Source organism: Primulina tabacum, chromosome 16 (genome assembly GCF_025594145.1).
Source record: "Primulina tabacum isolate GXHZ01 chromosome 16, ASM2559414v2, whole genome shotgun sequence".
NCBI classification, from domain to species: domain Eukaryota; kingdom Viridiplantae; phylum Streptophyta; class Magnoliopsida; order Lamiales; family Gesneriaceae; genus Primulina; species Primulina tabacum.
The window spans coordinates 696,896-713,223 of NC_134565.1; the positions used below are offsets into that span (position 1 = coordinate 696,896).

Sequence of the window (16,328 nt, forward strand, 5' to 3'; positions counted from 1 at the left end):
CATTATGTAAAAATCGATTGATAAAACCCGACGAATTCAGGTAAAAAAAAGATTTAATTTTTTTTACGGAAACATGATGAACCATAATTTTTTTTAAAAAAATAAATATAAAACAAAGAATAAAATGAGAACTCGAAGTAAATTGGATAAAATCTAAACAAACGAGAATGTTTTAGGTCACCAGGCTAAATCGAAAATAAACCAAAATATTGAGGACTAAATTTGGATTTCTCCAATAGCCACACAAGAAAAATCCGCCATGTGAAAAAGACACTTTTAATATAATTATGTGTGTGTGTGTGTGTGTATTATATAGAAAGAGACATTGATCCATTTGCATGATTTTTTACAGTATAATAAAAGTTGGCAGCAGATTCCTTTCAGATTTGTAGTAAAATACAATGTATTTATTGTGGGCATGCATGATTGAGTCATCGATTGAGTCTTTGTGACCCAACCCATTATTTAAAAGCTTATAATTATCATTTAATCCTCGTTTCACCATTATTTGCTAATCTTTCATTTCATTGTCATTGATTATTAATAATGTCCAATGGGATTATCTTACTTGATTATTGTCCTTAAAAATCAATTCTATGTCTTTATCACTATTCTTATAAAAAGCTACAATTCACATAATTTATTTAATAAGAGAAGAAATAGCATTTTCTTTATGTATATATCGAATTTGAGTCTTGGTTCTTCTAATTTTTATAAATTGAAATTTACAATATAGAAAATGAAAGTCGCAAAAAAAAAAAAATGCATAGAATTAAAAATGTTTTTTTTTTTTCAATTTTCATATTCGTCCTTAGTTATTAGGGGTTATATATATCGTTTAAAATTTGACCGTTTAACTACCAAATTGTTTAGTGTTGACTAAAATTCTACGAAATTTAATGCGCTTGTTTGACTTAGTTGCGACTTCGGTTTGTGTAAAATTGAATGAATATATGTTTTGCTTGTTGCCTAAAAATGTTACTATATAATAATTATATATCTTAATAACATATAATTGAATAAATTTTTTTAAAAAAATTAGTCAAAATTTGTATTTTTTGGTAATACACATTATTTACAATGCTAATAAATAAATACACACTTTTTAAAAAAAAAAAATTAAAAAAGACCAGTTGGGCAAGCAAGACCCACCACCAATTATTAGTATTTTCAGGCATTCTTCCCAATGTCGCATGCCTATACAAAATTAACTTTTATTTGTTTGTATTAATTAATTGAAATTAAAAAATATCTATCGTTTTGTCAATTTATTGTCCATCCCCATTATTTTTTATATTCTTTAAATGACATGCATGCTGTTCCAGCTCATATGTCATAACAAAATATGAGGAATCTTTTTTTATATTTTATCAATTATTAAATGATAAATCTAGTTTTATCACCTCTGAATCGGTTGATAATTAAGAAGCAAAAGTCGGTACAACATTTTTTCCCATTTCGAAATTCCAATTTTGCAAACAATACGTGTTAATAAGTTAAAGAGTAGGTATCTTGTGAGACGGATGTGAGATAAGTCAATCCTAGCGATATTTAGCATAAAAAGTAATATTTTTTCATGGATGACCCAAATAAGATATCCGTCTAACAAAATACGACATGTGGATCGAGGGAAATTATATATTTCCGTTGGATTTGTTTGGATGAATTAGTTATCTGTAAATTTGAAATCAAATAATTCTGAGATTCGTTTATGTATATATACTTGGAAATGCCTAAATATATTTCTGGTTTAAATTTTTAATTAAATGGACAAATTTATTCTTGATGATGTGATTGCGCCTTGCCCTTGTGTCATTAATCATGTCATTTAAAAAAATTACGAGAGTTTTGCCACACGACCAGATATTGCACTTTTACAATTTTAGTCATTTTTATTGAATCAATCATCAACAAAATAATCATGTAGATTAAAAAAAAATTATAAAAACAACAAATTATTAAAATAAAATAGCAAATTGATTGATAACATTGAAAATGAAAAAAATGAGTGATATGATTATTACAAATTCCAGACCACCAAAGTGGACTTATGAGTGTATAGTCGTTATTATCAAGCATAGCAATGACCAATCAAATGGCCATATATTTTTTCCTCGAGCTGAGGCTGATTGGTTTCCTTATCCTTGTTTTTTCCTTAAATCTATCACTATTTATTAAATATCTTGAAAATGAGAAGGTCTAACTGTCTCACGAATTTTTATCTGATAGACGGGTCAACCCTACCGATATACACAATAAAAAGTAATACTGTTAGCATAAAAATTAATACTTTTTCTATGGATGACCCAAATAAAAGATTCGTCTCACAAAATACGACCCGTGAGATCGTCTTACACAAGTTTTTGCCCTTGAAAATAGAGTCAACATAATATCATGATATGGTGTTTTGTCTCTTTTTTTTTTTCCTTTATTATTTTCAAATTGCATTTCTCTCTCTCTATAATTTCTCTATAATTTCTTATTATTTAAAATTATAATTTAGTCTTTCATTAGTTTTTAGAATGATGACATGACTTTATTTCAATATAATTAAATTTCAAACTACAATATGAAATTTCATTCTTTTTTACCATTATAATATTTTCCTTAATTTAATATAAATCAAGCTAATTATAAGAAAACTGTACAAGCATGTAACACGTGTGTCGGTACATTAATTAAAATAAAAAATAAAAACCAAGACGTGTTATCGACAATGGTATCGCAAGAACATTCTTTCAATCAACACACTAATATTCATAATCTCAACATTGACTTGAATTCAAAAAGTTTGGGTTAATGTAGAATTTTGGAGCCTAAATCACTCTTAAATTTAATTAGAATCATTGTCCAAAATCAAGTGATATCGAGGGATTTCCCGAGGGGACAGAAACAAAGGACAAACACAGAAGATGGAAAACGAAATGCACATTTAGAAGCAACATGACACAGAAATAATCCAACATATATACTCGTTAGCATGCGATGCTTATACGATCATATGTAATATAATGTATACATTGTTAACTTTTCAATAAAACTAATATCCACTTTTGAAAAATAGCAGAAATAAAAGCAAATCTCAGATCAAGAAACACCAAAAAAATCATGAATTTATATTAATTTTGTTAAGGCTCACATTTGATGGGACAAACACAAGAAAATAATCTAAATTTGTAGGCTACATACACCAAGAGAAGAGTCCAGACTCACAAGTCAAAAAGGGCTGCTCAGGTAGACATCCTTCACAGTATCACACTGATTTATTTATCCTAAGAAATGTATATCCAATTAATGAACGAGACTTTCACGTTTCAATTATCATGCATCAATGGGCAGAGTACGATTAAATTCTCTTCAGGTTATAGAGATACCCTGGCTCACTAACATCACTATAACACAGAAAAATGATTAGCCTCCAGTTCAAAAAATTGATAGAAGAAACCACAAATTATTAAAACCATTACTAATATGTCAAATATCGCCAAAACGAAAACCCAAAGAACGATAACCGCAGCCATGCCAGACTGGTAAGGGAATAACCTGCAAGACAACATTAATAGAATAAGAAGATAAATCAGCAAGTAATGCTCAAGCATTCCTCATAACACCATATTTCTATATCTATAATATTCAGAGCCTAATAATAGAATATCACACTTCAATAATAAAAGGAACATATTGAAAATTTCGCCTGAAGATCATGTACTAAGAATGGCTCTTCTGGTATAATGTTAAACTGCGAGTCTGAAACTGCAGCACCAGGGTGTCACACCACTTTTATCTACCAAATAATAATGAGTTGTATTCATCACCTACAATTATAAGGGTTGTCAGTCTAACAAGAGTCAGATATTTTACTATAAGAGATGCACTATTATTGATGTCAAGAAGGACAAAACATATGAAAATCTCAGCAAACTACGGACTCAAATATACTTCATGCACACAATGAAAACCGTAGTCTAACTGCCAAACCAATCACGATGGAAACATCGTGGAACATCTAAAATCCAAATGAAAAGACATTCATGACAAAGCCCCAGAGAGAAAAAAAATTCATTATCTTTTAAAATGCGGCGAAAATTGGCTTTCAAATTCTGTAGGAAGTATCATCGTTCATGCTTCAAGTGATTTCAGACAGGAAGCCGAATACAGTGGAAAATTAATTTCTTTTAGTCCTCAAGGTTATTAATAACTAAAACTGTATCAAAAATACCTATACTTATCGTGTGGACATATGTTGGATGAAGAGGGATGGGAGGGAGCAGGAGCAGTGAGCAATTTTCTAGTCAGAGCAGAAAAGGTTAAGTATACCAACTGTAGCAAAGTATCAACAAAATTTTATTGCGGGACACAGATTCAAAGGCAGAAAGAACCTCAAAGTCACGAAATGCGGTATAAATTGGAATAGAAGGTTGAACATTATTTGTCCAATCACGAAGATCGTCCAAACATGAAAAGAAGCAAGCTTTCTTAGATATAAATGCTTAACATTCTATGACTTTTGTCTTCCATAGAAATGTCAAAAGTAATATGTTAGAGACTGGAGGATTGCATCAGCATGAGAATCTGTAATAATGACGGCATCAATCGTTCTAATCCTGGCAGAAGTCCGAGTCGTTATAACAAGGAAGTTCCATGAAAATACCCATCAAAGACACCATTACTTGTTCTTTCTCATCACTTTATTGGTGCAACTGTTTGTGGAAAATATTCAGTAATAAATGCATAACATAAATTCTGAAAAATTACATGTCATGAAGTACAAATAACAGTTAGCAGACCTTTAACTAAATAAGCTTACCCATAACTTGGGAATCATCTCAGAGCACTCTGATAGAAAAACCTGTATTGAGTAAGATAGTGGCGGTTTAGTGTGTACCACAGCTTCGCAGAATGAAGAACTGAATATCTACTAAATTCAGTTCAGCAAATCTAATGGCCTACAGCAAATCAAAAACTATATAAAGGAAACTAAAACTATAATTTCTTGAATATCTATTTTTTAGGTTCCTTTCAATAAACAGGAGTATTTTTCAAAGTATTAAAAAATATTGTACTAATTTGTCTTGAATTTGTAATCCCGATTCAAATTGAAGGAGGCCAATTTTTCTATGTTAAATTTTTCTCATTAAATCCATAGATACATGTAGCATGCATTACATTGTGATAGAAAGACTACTTCAAATTAAGCACTATGGGGCTAGGTCTTTGGTGTATGTAGTGGTGCTTGCAAGAACAATTCATGGGACCCAAATGACACATCCAATCACATCAGCCTATTCTCATTGCAAATATGATATTCAACAAGTGTTACATGCTCAGTCATTTCAGCCAGAATCAAAATATTGAACAAGGGATACGAGCTTTTACTTTTCTTCACATTGACACAGCATATCAAAGATAATTATGAACAAGAAAAACTAGGAAAAAACTTTGAGCAATATACAACGATAAGTAGCATATTCAGTAAGATTGCTACATTTCAGGTTACATGCGAAATGGAAGAACTTAACATACTTGCCGGCATCAATAAGAACGTTACATTCTCCCAATGGCCTGGGTGAGCGGATGAGGAGGCTTGTGTTAAGTCTCTTATTTCTGCTACCCGGTTCTGTAGCTTTGAAGCAAACCTGTTGATAGAACTTAGAAGTAACCAGTCCGTGTTACATTCTCATCTCTGAAACCATACTCATGAATTTAGAAGTAATATTCTGCTAGAATGACATAGGTGCAGGCATACTGGGCATGTCTTATCGGGATTAGTAAGGCAGCTCACGCGTGGAATCCCTTTACTAGTCTCAGTTCCTATAAAAATGATTTCAGATTGGTCTAAAGAAATTTGAGCTCGTCCAGAATCACCAGCAGAACATGTGAGAAAATCGACCACATCCTGATCCACGATGAGCTAATTGATAGTGTTAAAGCTGAAACATTCTCATCGCTGTCAAAGTTCAAACAACTATAGAAATCCAAAATTTCTATACAGGCACACAATATATAGAAATGGATGGGGGATACTGGTCAGGGAAGAAGTAAATACAGAGTACGCCACTATCAGAGTATCACCTCCCAAAAATGACTCTTAGTGCATCACCTATTTACCTGGAAAAAGAACCTGTTGGGTCACTGGACACATGCATATTTAGTTTTATTTATTCTGGTTTATGATTGCCAAAGTTTTTTATTATATAGATTTAATTCAGGAAGAAATAGCTGAATTCAACCACATAATGCAGTAGGATCAAGAATATGTTCCATAAATAATGATCAATATCCACATTCAAATCCCATAAGCATTAACATTCCAAAAAGAGATCGATCTTAAATAATAGTTATATTCCAAATTCCTTGTTTCTTACTAGAGAAAGATTGCTCGACGCATCAAGAAGCAACTGAGCAAGCAAGCCAAATTAAAAACTACTCATAGGGATATTCTTCTCCATTCCAAGTTCAAGTTTGCTTTGGTTTCTTAGGACAGTCTAGAGTTGAGATGAAATCACCTAGACACCTATAACAAGAAGCAAAAATTGTTCAATTGGAAAACTCAACAAATCCAATACTTCTGAGTTTACCCGACAAATTTCGCAAGTTCAGATGCTGTATTATACAATGATCAGCCCAAACTAAAGGGAGAAGCAATATAGCCATTCTAATTCTAATTGTCACGTCCCGAGACTCGGGAATGACACCGGCGTTGTTTAACAATCACACAATCGAAACAACAAGCCTTTGTAGTACAGTGTAAACCGAAACCAGTTTATAATTCATAATTTCAACGAAATGAACATTGTCTTTACAAAACCGAAATCTCAAAAAAACGATTGAGTTAATGCGGAAACGTAAACTGCATAATAATAAACTTAAACTTAATCTAATTTCTTGAATCATCACCATCCCCAGAATTGTTCGGACTCTTCCTCCTCAAGTTCTTCTTCGGATTTCTCTGGGACAGGTTGTAAAGGGGGTGAGTATTTTGGAATACTCAGCAAGTGGGGGAATATCGAGCACAATAAAACAACATGCATAAATTTCGAAACACATGACTTACATACATACTTCATAAACATGCATAACCTTTACCAGCCACTGTGATTTATCTAACTTTCTATGGTTTACTGACGTCAGTCCCTAATTTTTACTCCTCTAAGGGGGCGAGGCCGTATAGCGGTTATATCCCCCACCGCGTAAGGGTACGTCATGGTTGGGACTTCCCACCCATATACAGTCGACTCCTCACAGTGCTTAAAACCGTATGACAATTCAACACAAGAAAAGGAGTAGAAAAAGACATGTACTCGACTGTATTTTCAAAAACCGAAAAATTCACAGATGCATAACCGAAATTTTTAGATTTAAAAACAGCCCACTTACAGTGTTTGAATGCTAGAAAAACGAAGATGCTTGGCTTCGGGATTTAGGTTGCTTCTTGTGCTTGCCCGGACAACGCTTCGGCTCGACTTTTAGGCTAACCTTGGGACGATATTTGGGCAGAGTTTCGGCTAGGGAGAGTTGCTGAATTCTCGAAATTTGCAGCAAGGAATTTCGAGATTTAGGGGTGTGAAGAATGATGGGGTGATGCGGTATTTATAGGTGAGGAGGGTTGAGCTAAATTTGGCACTAAAATCATACCAAAATTCATGTCAAATCTCCTAATATTTGACTCCAAAATCCTTGCCATATTTTCAAAAATATTGTGGCCAAGTGAGGGGATTTATTCCTTAACCAATGCCCTCCATTATTTTCGAAATATCGTGCCCAAATTCCATGTATTTTCGAAAATATCATGCCTAAATTCCTTGATCTCCTTGAATTACTTCATCTTATTTCCTTGCATCTTGTATGTTATACCAATTTGCCATATTTCCTTCCCAAAATTTGAAAATTGTGCATGCCTTAAGGTAGATATAATTGTCTAGGCCACCAAGATATCATCAATAATTATTTCCCATAGCATATCTCATTTAATACAAAAGAAATCTTATACCCAAATTCCTTACAACTTAATAATTATGTCAATGAAAGATTCGGTTCTAACACTAATTCCCAAACTCTTCATCTTGATCCAAAGCTATATTCAACAATCATATTTCTAAAATGAATTTCAAACAGTCAACACAAGACTTTCCAAACAAAAAGTTTCTTTCTTGCTGAAAACTTACGAACTGTCCGTTTTATTAGCAGCAAGTATTGTACCATCAAAATCACATAAAAATTAAATCTTGACAAGAATGCTGTAACAAAATTAATCAAATTGGAAAAAAATACCAAACAAGCCACGCAAAAAATAAATAAATCAAAGCTTTTATGAATTGAAACTCACTTGAATGAAGGGAAGCTTGAAAAATAGGGCCAAAGCGAGTAGACCCATTTCTTAAAATCGATAATGGTGCCCTTGTGTAGAAATAAAGCGGGTTGATTGTACGGGTCAACCGGACCCATGAAGAATGAATCGGACGTACAATACCAAAAGAGAGAGGTACCACCATTTTTTTATATTCCGTGTCTCCGAGAAAATGCAGGTCTTTTCTAAGGGAAGGGGAGGGAGGGGAAAGAAATATTTTCAAATAAGTGTCGACTGATAATTAATTAAAAAACTGCAGGGTCCGATCTTCTTGCCGGTTCATTCCATCCTATATATCGGGGTACTACCCCATGATAGAATCAAGGATCCAAATTTAGCCACACATACATGAGGTCCACTAATTTTTTTAAAATCACATATGTGTATGAATCTTGTCCATCCAAATCATATGGGGGCACTGCCCCCACATGTAACATCGATATAACCCTTGTTGCCTTACCAAATTTTTTAAGTAAGAAATAAGAATACAACTCAAATATTTTAAATTGTATAATATTTTAAATATCATATTTTAATTATTCTACACAACATGAACAATTATTACATCAAATAATCTTTTTCCTAATAATTACATTTTTTGTAATCAATGAAATCAAACTCATGACTTTGACTCTGATATTAATTGTAAGACACATCGCTTATCGTTCTACCAAAAATTATAGTTGATTGTAATATTACAATTCAAATATTTTACACCGTACAATATTTCAAACACCATATTTCAATTGATATGATGTACACAGTAGATATAATTTGCACTCAACAAAAAGCTCACAGCAAAAAGTGCAAGATCATAAGTACTCTAGCAAATTTATAAAATGTTTCAATTGTTAATTATCGTGTTTTAAATATTGATGGTTAGATTCATAAAATGACAAAAACTTATGTGAGACGGTCTCACGGGTCGTATTTTGTGAGACTGATTTCTTATTTGAGTCATTTATGAAAAAGTATTAGTTTTTATACTAAGAGTATTAATTTTTATCGTGAATATCAATAGGTTGACCTATTATTCAATAATTATAATTGAGGCCTATTTCAATACTAACAACTTTTTTTTTACAAATATTTAAAAAAAATCACGTGTTTTTCCACAAATAAAGTTGGAACTTGATTCAATTCATTCCAAACCATTTTTGGTTACTCTTCATTTAGACCGAAAGATTCAATTTCAATCATTATTTCAAATGAATCCATGCAGTAAGAATTTGAAATTCATCATTGATTTTTTTTTAAATGACCAAGGATATGACTTTATTTCGAGAAATTCTTTTTGTGTTATCTTAAATTTTTGAAATGTCCTACTTAAGAGGAGGTCATGCTGAAATTTTTGTAGGTTCAAAAGAAATTTTTTTAGCGGCTTTCGATGTTTATCTTAATCTTGATTTTTTTTATTATTAAACGCTGATTAGGAGCACGGACGTCCACCCGAACAAACATAGACCATCTCAATGAAAAATCTGGACGAGTACAGTTCTCACCAATCCAATTCCCACCACTTCCTACACCACAGAAGCATCTCCATCTCCTCAACCAACTGAAGCTCAAATCTAGAGATCTCTTGGAGATGACACTAATTTCTGTGGATGAAGTAGTCCGCTCTTTGTCCAGTTGGATTTCATCAGTCCATGATGGACCATTATCCTCCTATGGATCAGGATACAATATTTGAGAAAAAGAGCCTATACTGAGGAAGAGCTCCAAATTGATTCACTGACTACCACTCCAGCCAGTGTACCTATGCAAGAAGATGATATTATATCTCCAGAAAATATGACAGGCAAGCAGATGGTGATGCACAATGTTTTATATCAGAAGGTGAATGAGTCCAAATGGGACCAGAATTTATGGAAATATGGCTGAACCGCAGGACATCTACAGTCAAGCCTTTCAAACTGCGATCCCCATGCATCTATCATTACTCCAACCGCTCCACACAAGAAATGATCATTCAACCTAATCCAATTAACATATATGGCCCCTCCACATCCCAGGACATTCAACTTTCTGAGACCGATGAGGATGAAGCTGAAGATCCTCTGCCACGCCAAGTACTGGGTCAACTGCACATTGTTGCTTTGTCATTGAGTTCTTTAGAAGCTAAACACTTTGCACATATAGTAGCTTTGGACAACTTCAGAACTAAAATTATAAAGGAAATAAGCGCCATCAGCACGCAATATCTCACTTTTAATTCTGATTAGCTCAAGTTGAAGCATCAAAATTTCAATATGAATTTTGAACTATACAGACAGATGCAACTAAAGAATCATACGGACCAATAGATGGATCATCTTCAAACCACCATCGGCAGCCAATTGCAGGAGGTTCTTGTGTTCATGCAGCATGGTGATGATAAAAAGACGGAAAATATTGACCATAAAAAACTGGAAACGTAGAAAAAGTGAGTTGAGAGAGCTAAATATGTAGAATCTAAAAGTGCCGATGGAAGAAAAAGAAGCCAGAAGGAAAATAGGACTCAGATCAATCTCGCGTAGATAGGTCTTTCAATTTATTTTGTAGGTGTAATAACATGTAATTTTTTATGCATTGTATCAATGTTCTTCATTAACGCAATGAATTTTTTTTTTTCAATTCATGTACTATTTGCATTAACTGTTTATCTATTATCATTTTGTCTAGTTTTGCAGTTTTTTTTTTTTTTTTATCACAAAAAAATTTATATCCTAAGTTTTGGTAATGACAAATAACAATATCGAGCTGTTTCAGAATTCATCTACTAATTAGTTTTCATCTATTTATAGGACTCTAGCCGCTAGATCAACTCAGATCACTTAACATTATATCAGAAACTCAAGATGTAGATATCATCTGTCTTGTGACCGGACCAAGTTTTCGATAAATTAAAGTGCTCAAGTCACACTGCGATCGGTCATATATTAGCAAGTCAATTAAGGTGGCTAGATACTACAATTCGAGCTGTTCAAGAACTATCGGTTAAGGTAATCAAAGCATAATATCCTATTAACTCTCGGTTGACAAAATATTTTCATAGTGTTAAAGGCCAATCAACTTTTCAGAAGCTAAAAGAATTAAAGCTGGAAAAAGGAAATGGACATTAAATGGTATTTGATGAAGATTACGATGATTGATAGCGAAAAGACCATTATGCCGAGAGTTAGTATATATGATCGTTGAAAAACATTTCCGACCGTTAGAGCTTTTCAACTATAAATATGTAGATTCGAAAATGTGGACAATCTATAATCAACTGAACTACGTGAATATGAAATACATAAGATCTCGAGCACTCTCATTCGATCAAATATCAAGTTACTCAACTTAGCACGTGTTACCCTACCAACTCAAGCTATCAAAGTTGACCGTTGGTGTTTTTATTGTTCTATGGTGAATCGAGGGTCCTTAAACAAATAGAAATTGTTGTGCTCACTAATAGTTTCGATTTAGGCAGTGATTAGTTCTATTCAAAGATAATTGTTACAAAATGTTGTAAAACCAATGTGTTTTAGTGGATTCATTCCTAAGTAGAAGAAAAGATGACGTAAGAATATTCATTTTCGAAAATTCATAAATTTTCTTTTTTACCATACGTACTTTCTATTGCTTGTTTAATATAATACCCGAAAAAAAATCACATGCGTTTCCACAAGTTCAGTTGGATTTGATTCATTTTTCTTCAAACTAATTTCTATTATAAATTTAAATTTTTATATATGATATTTAATTATTTACGAAATTTTAAGAAAATAAATAATTTTTAAATTATTAAATAGAAAATTGAATCATTCAAATTAAGCGAGTGAAAAAAATATTACATACAAAACATACCTTCTCGTGCGATACATGTGATGCTTGTTACTATATCGCATTCATAATCAAAATAGGAAACTATTTATATTATAACTTTCTTTATGGATTCATTCCACAATAATTAGGGGTTTATTCAAAATAAAAGTGTACGTCACAAATATAATACAAAAAAAAAACCACATGCATTTGCAAAAGTCCAGTTAGATTTGATTCATTTTGCTTAAAACTAATTTATATTATTATTTCATTTTTTATATATGATATTTAATTATATATGGAATTTTAAGAAAATAATTTTTTTTAATTAATAATGAGAAAATTGATAACTTCAAAATTAAGCAAGTGAAGAAACATTACATATAAAGCTTGCCTTCTCGTGTACTTGTCACTATATCTCGTTAATAATATATAAAGGCAAAAACTTGTGTGAGATTGTCTTACGGATCTTATTTTGTGAGACAGATATCTTATTTGGGTCATCCATGAAAAAATATTACTTTTTATGCTAAGAGTATTTTTTTATTGTGAATATCGGTAGGGTTGACCCGTCTCAGAGATAAAGATTCGTGAGACCGTCTCATAAGAGACATACTCCACAATCTAATCTCATGTATTTATGTTATAACTTTCTACATATAGAATTATAGGGGTTTATTCAAAATAAAGAAGTTTAATAAGTCACAATTATAATACCAATAAAATAAAAAATTATCACATGCATTTCGTCCACTTGGATTTGATTCATTTTTCTTAAAGCTAATTTCTATTAAATTTTCAATTTTTATAAATTATATATAATTATTTATGATTTTTTTTAAAATTAGTAACGAGAGAATTGAAAATTTCACAATTAAGCGAGTGAAAGAAATATTGTTGACAATTCTACAACGTAATTCTAAAAAATAAAAACCAAATAATTTCAAAAGTTCAACATTACTTATCCTATTTGGTGTTAAAAAAAAAGATCTTATCCTATTTAATATTTTAAAAAAAGCAAGTATTTGAACAAAATAACACACACACAGTCTAATCTCATGTATTTTGTATTTATTTTAATATAGCACGACATTTAATTTATTAATTTTTATATATAGGAAACGTGCTATTCACGTGCCATAAAATGTTATAGTAGGCATGATTATTAATGTTTTTGAAATGCTATAGGTCTAATTATCAATGATACCTGAATTGAAGTCTCACTGCATAGCTAAAAACCAAATCCAACAAAATAAGCATTTGTAACAACATATAGCCCTAGCTCACATATCATTTATTCACAAAAATTTTCATATTGAAACCTATAGAATTATTAGGTTTTCTTTGCAGAGATGCATCATAAACAAGTCCATTCTTCCTCCAGAAAATTATTCATAAATACCTAAATGTAAAACATGTATAAAACTCCTATATCATATCTGAGAGTTCTTCCCAGCTTGAAAGAAAAGTAGGACTAGGGCTCACATGAAAAGGGCCGCTGCATGGCAGTGGAGGCAGCAGATCATTCAAAGGCTGGCGGAGAGACGGGGGAGGTGGTGTCCGAGATTGCTGAGGATTGATCAGCTGATGATGTGAACGCTCCCATGAGAGATTCAATGTAATCTATATGGTGCGGTGGGACGTTCATGCCACACTCGTGGATACCTAGGGACGCGGGTTCAAAAAATCGTTCTTGCACGGCAGATGAAAAGGGTCTCCCAAATTCATTCCCTTCCATTGTTTCCTTGAACTCCGGAAAGATGGGATGAGTCCTTGGTGATTCCTGAACATAAGCTTGCATTACTTCATTAGGGTTCAAGAAAACTTTGTTATCATCACCTACTGAGACGGGAGTTTCAAAGGTATCTTGGTGCTGATTTTGGCCGAAACTTATAAGAGGGTTGCTTGCCATAGGCCATGAAACAGGCTGATAAGAAATGGATGAATCCAGCACTGTGGGGATAGAATAAGACGGCGGAAATGGTGGCAATGGGGCTAGGTTCTCAGTATAGCTCATGCCAAAGTCAAATCCCAGTTCATCAGCTGGACCAAATCCTTGAAGGATTGATGGGGATGGGATTAATGGATTGCAGATTGGATTGATTTCTGAATCTGGGTTTGGATTATTGTTTAAATTCATCAAGAATACATTTTCAGAAAAATCGTTGCAAAAAGAATTTTCAAGATCAGGTGAGAATGCGGGGGAAACCATCTCTGCAGCTTGGATATGATTCTGATGAGCTATGAACTTCTTGATGTTCGAATTCCAAAAATTCTTCACTTCATTATCTGTTCTTCCAGGGAGATGCTTCGCTATTTGAGCCCACCTAAAAAAAGTCGTGCAAATTTTTAAATAATTTTTTTTCCTGATTTATATGATCAAACGACACCAAAAACAACGATGATGATCGAATAAAAATCCATTTTTTTTATTATGTGCTAGTAAAAACCAACCTGTTTCCCAGGATTCTGTGGAGCTCAATGACTATAGATGCTTCACGGCGAGTGAAACCTCCTCTCTTCAAATCAGGCCTCAGGTAATTAATCCACCTCAGTCTGCAACTCTTACCACATCTTTGCAACCCTTGTTTTACCAAAATTAAATAAATTAAACAGATGTAACATTTATATATACACTGTTGAAGGGATGTCAATCGATGATTAAGCGTATTTCGGGTTTTTTTGCCCCATTTAATCATGGGGGCGTGTCGCAAAATCAAATGATGCACAATTTACGCTCAGAAACACGCACAATCGTGTGCTGTCAGTGTGTATATATATACCTGCAAATTTCGGAACCGAACTCCAACAGCCATGGCCATAGGTGTTGATGTAGTTGATGAGTTTTTCATCTTCTTCAGGTGACCAAAGACCCCTTTTCACCTTAAATTTGTTGCAGCAAGAATGTTGCGCCATCTCCGTTCTTTGCATCACCTTCACAAGAAAATGAAAACTCGGATATCAAACCACACAGCTAATGAATCCTAAAAAAAAAACAAACATATATGAGAGAAAAACATATAAAGATCGTATAAAAAAAGCCCTTGATTGGATCAGAATTCGAGAGTTCTTACAAAGATGAAAGCAATTGAGAGAAGAAGAATGAGTAGGCTAGCTAGGAGGGTCTTCTTCGATTTGGAATGAGAAGCCCTTTGTGAGAGGGGGCAGCGTTTTTATAGTGAGGATTTACAGTGATGAAAATGGACTGTGAGCCTACGAGTCAGCCATGCAGTAAAATTGTTTAAGCAAAGCCTTTTTTATGGTTTTTTTTTTTTTTAAAAAAGAAAAAAATAGGCATGTGTTTGGATTGCAAAAATATGTATGAATTTAGTAAGAGATAAAAATTATTTTATGTTGTTTTTTTTGCCGCCATGGGCTTTTTCGAGCGATTTTTGAAATAGTAAGAGATAAAAATTATTTACTCTCACACATATATGTAATAAGCTCGACTTACATTTGTCGACTTCTGATTTTTCAAGCGATTTTTGAAATAGTAAGAGATAAAGTTGTTTAAGTTTCTCTTACATTTGTATTACACTCGTAATGCTCCAGCTAGCTAGGACTCGACTTGCTTTATCTACAACGACTAACATAAAATATATAGTAACAACTATTTGTGGCAAAGAAATGTACATGACAAACTTTAATACTAATAACATTGATAAAATTATAAAAATCTTAAAATTGTTATGGTTGTTAGTGAGTTTTATATTAGCCAATCATGAAATATTTTATTGGGAAAATTGCATTTTTAATATGGTATATTTGTCTCGTGCGATTTTGGTCATTATTTTATCAAATTTCAATTTTAGTCTGCTATTTTTTTTTTACAATTTAGTCTTCTTCTTTTTTCTGACGTGAGTTTAATACGAGATGAAACATGATTTTTTTAAAAATTTTTATTATATCAAGTTAGATTAAAGAACACACTTATATAAAACAATTAAGAATGAAAATATAAATCTTAGAATTTTTTTACCATCAAGAGCAACCATTAAAGGGTATTTCGGTATGTTTAAGCTTTTGCCAGAATCGAATCTCTTTCTAACGCTTCGTGCTATTTTCGGACGTTTTAGAAAAATGCTCACAGGTGAATTAAATAGAGCAATTGAGTTACAATTGTGCATTAATCATTACAACCAAACATATATAGATAGCTCTATTATTATATATCTAACAGATGAACTAACAA

General features: G+C 32.5%; 1 protein-coding gene and 1 long non-coding RNA gene across 5 annotated transcripts; both read right to left on the minus strand.

Moving 5' to 3' along the window:
* Nucleotides 1-3,094: 3,094 nt before the first annotated feature.
* LOC142529816 (uncharacterized) lies at nucleotides 3,095-8,585 on the minus strand. Of its 4 annotated transcripts, XR_012815970.1 has the most exons (6): nucleotides 8,327-8,585; nucleotides 5,524-6,949; nucleotides 4,808-4,849; nucleotides 4,380-4,604; nucleotides 4,220-4,288; nucleotides 3,095-3,815 (listed from the first exon to the last, which is right to left on the minus strand). It is a non-coding gene; the product is annotated as an uncharacterized LOC142529816 (long non-coding RNA). The 4 variants fall into 4 exon arrangements; XR_012815969.1 differs by having other exon boundaries at nucleotides 4,380-4,849; nucleotides 5,524-6,108; XR_012815968.1 differs by having other exon boundaries at nucleotides 4,380-4,849; nucleotides 5,524-6,514.
* A 4,825-nt stretch (nucleotides 8,586-13,410) lies between these two features.
* On the minus strand, nucleotides 13,411-15,261 carry LOC142530028 (transcription factor MYB61-like). The gene is made up of 4 exons (XM_075635778.1): nucleotides 15,211-15,261; nucleotides 14,920-15,070; nucleotides 14,591-14,720; nucleotides 13,411-14,463 (listed from the first exon to the last, which is right to left on the minus strand). Exons 2-4 carry the CDS (start codon nucleotides 15,065-15,067, stop codon nucleotides 13,659-13,661), a joined length of 1,083 nt encoding a protein of 360 aa, XP_075491893.1. The 5' UTR covers nucleotides 15,068-15,070; nucleotides 15,211-15,261; the 3' UTR covers nucleotides 13,411-13,658.
* Between the last annotated feature and the right edge of the window lie 1,067 nt (nucleotides 15,262-16,328).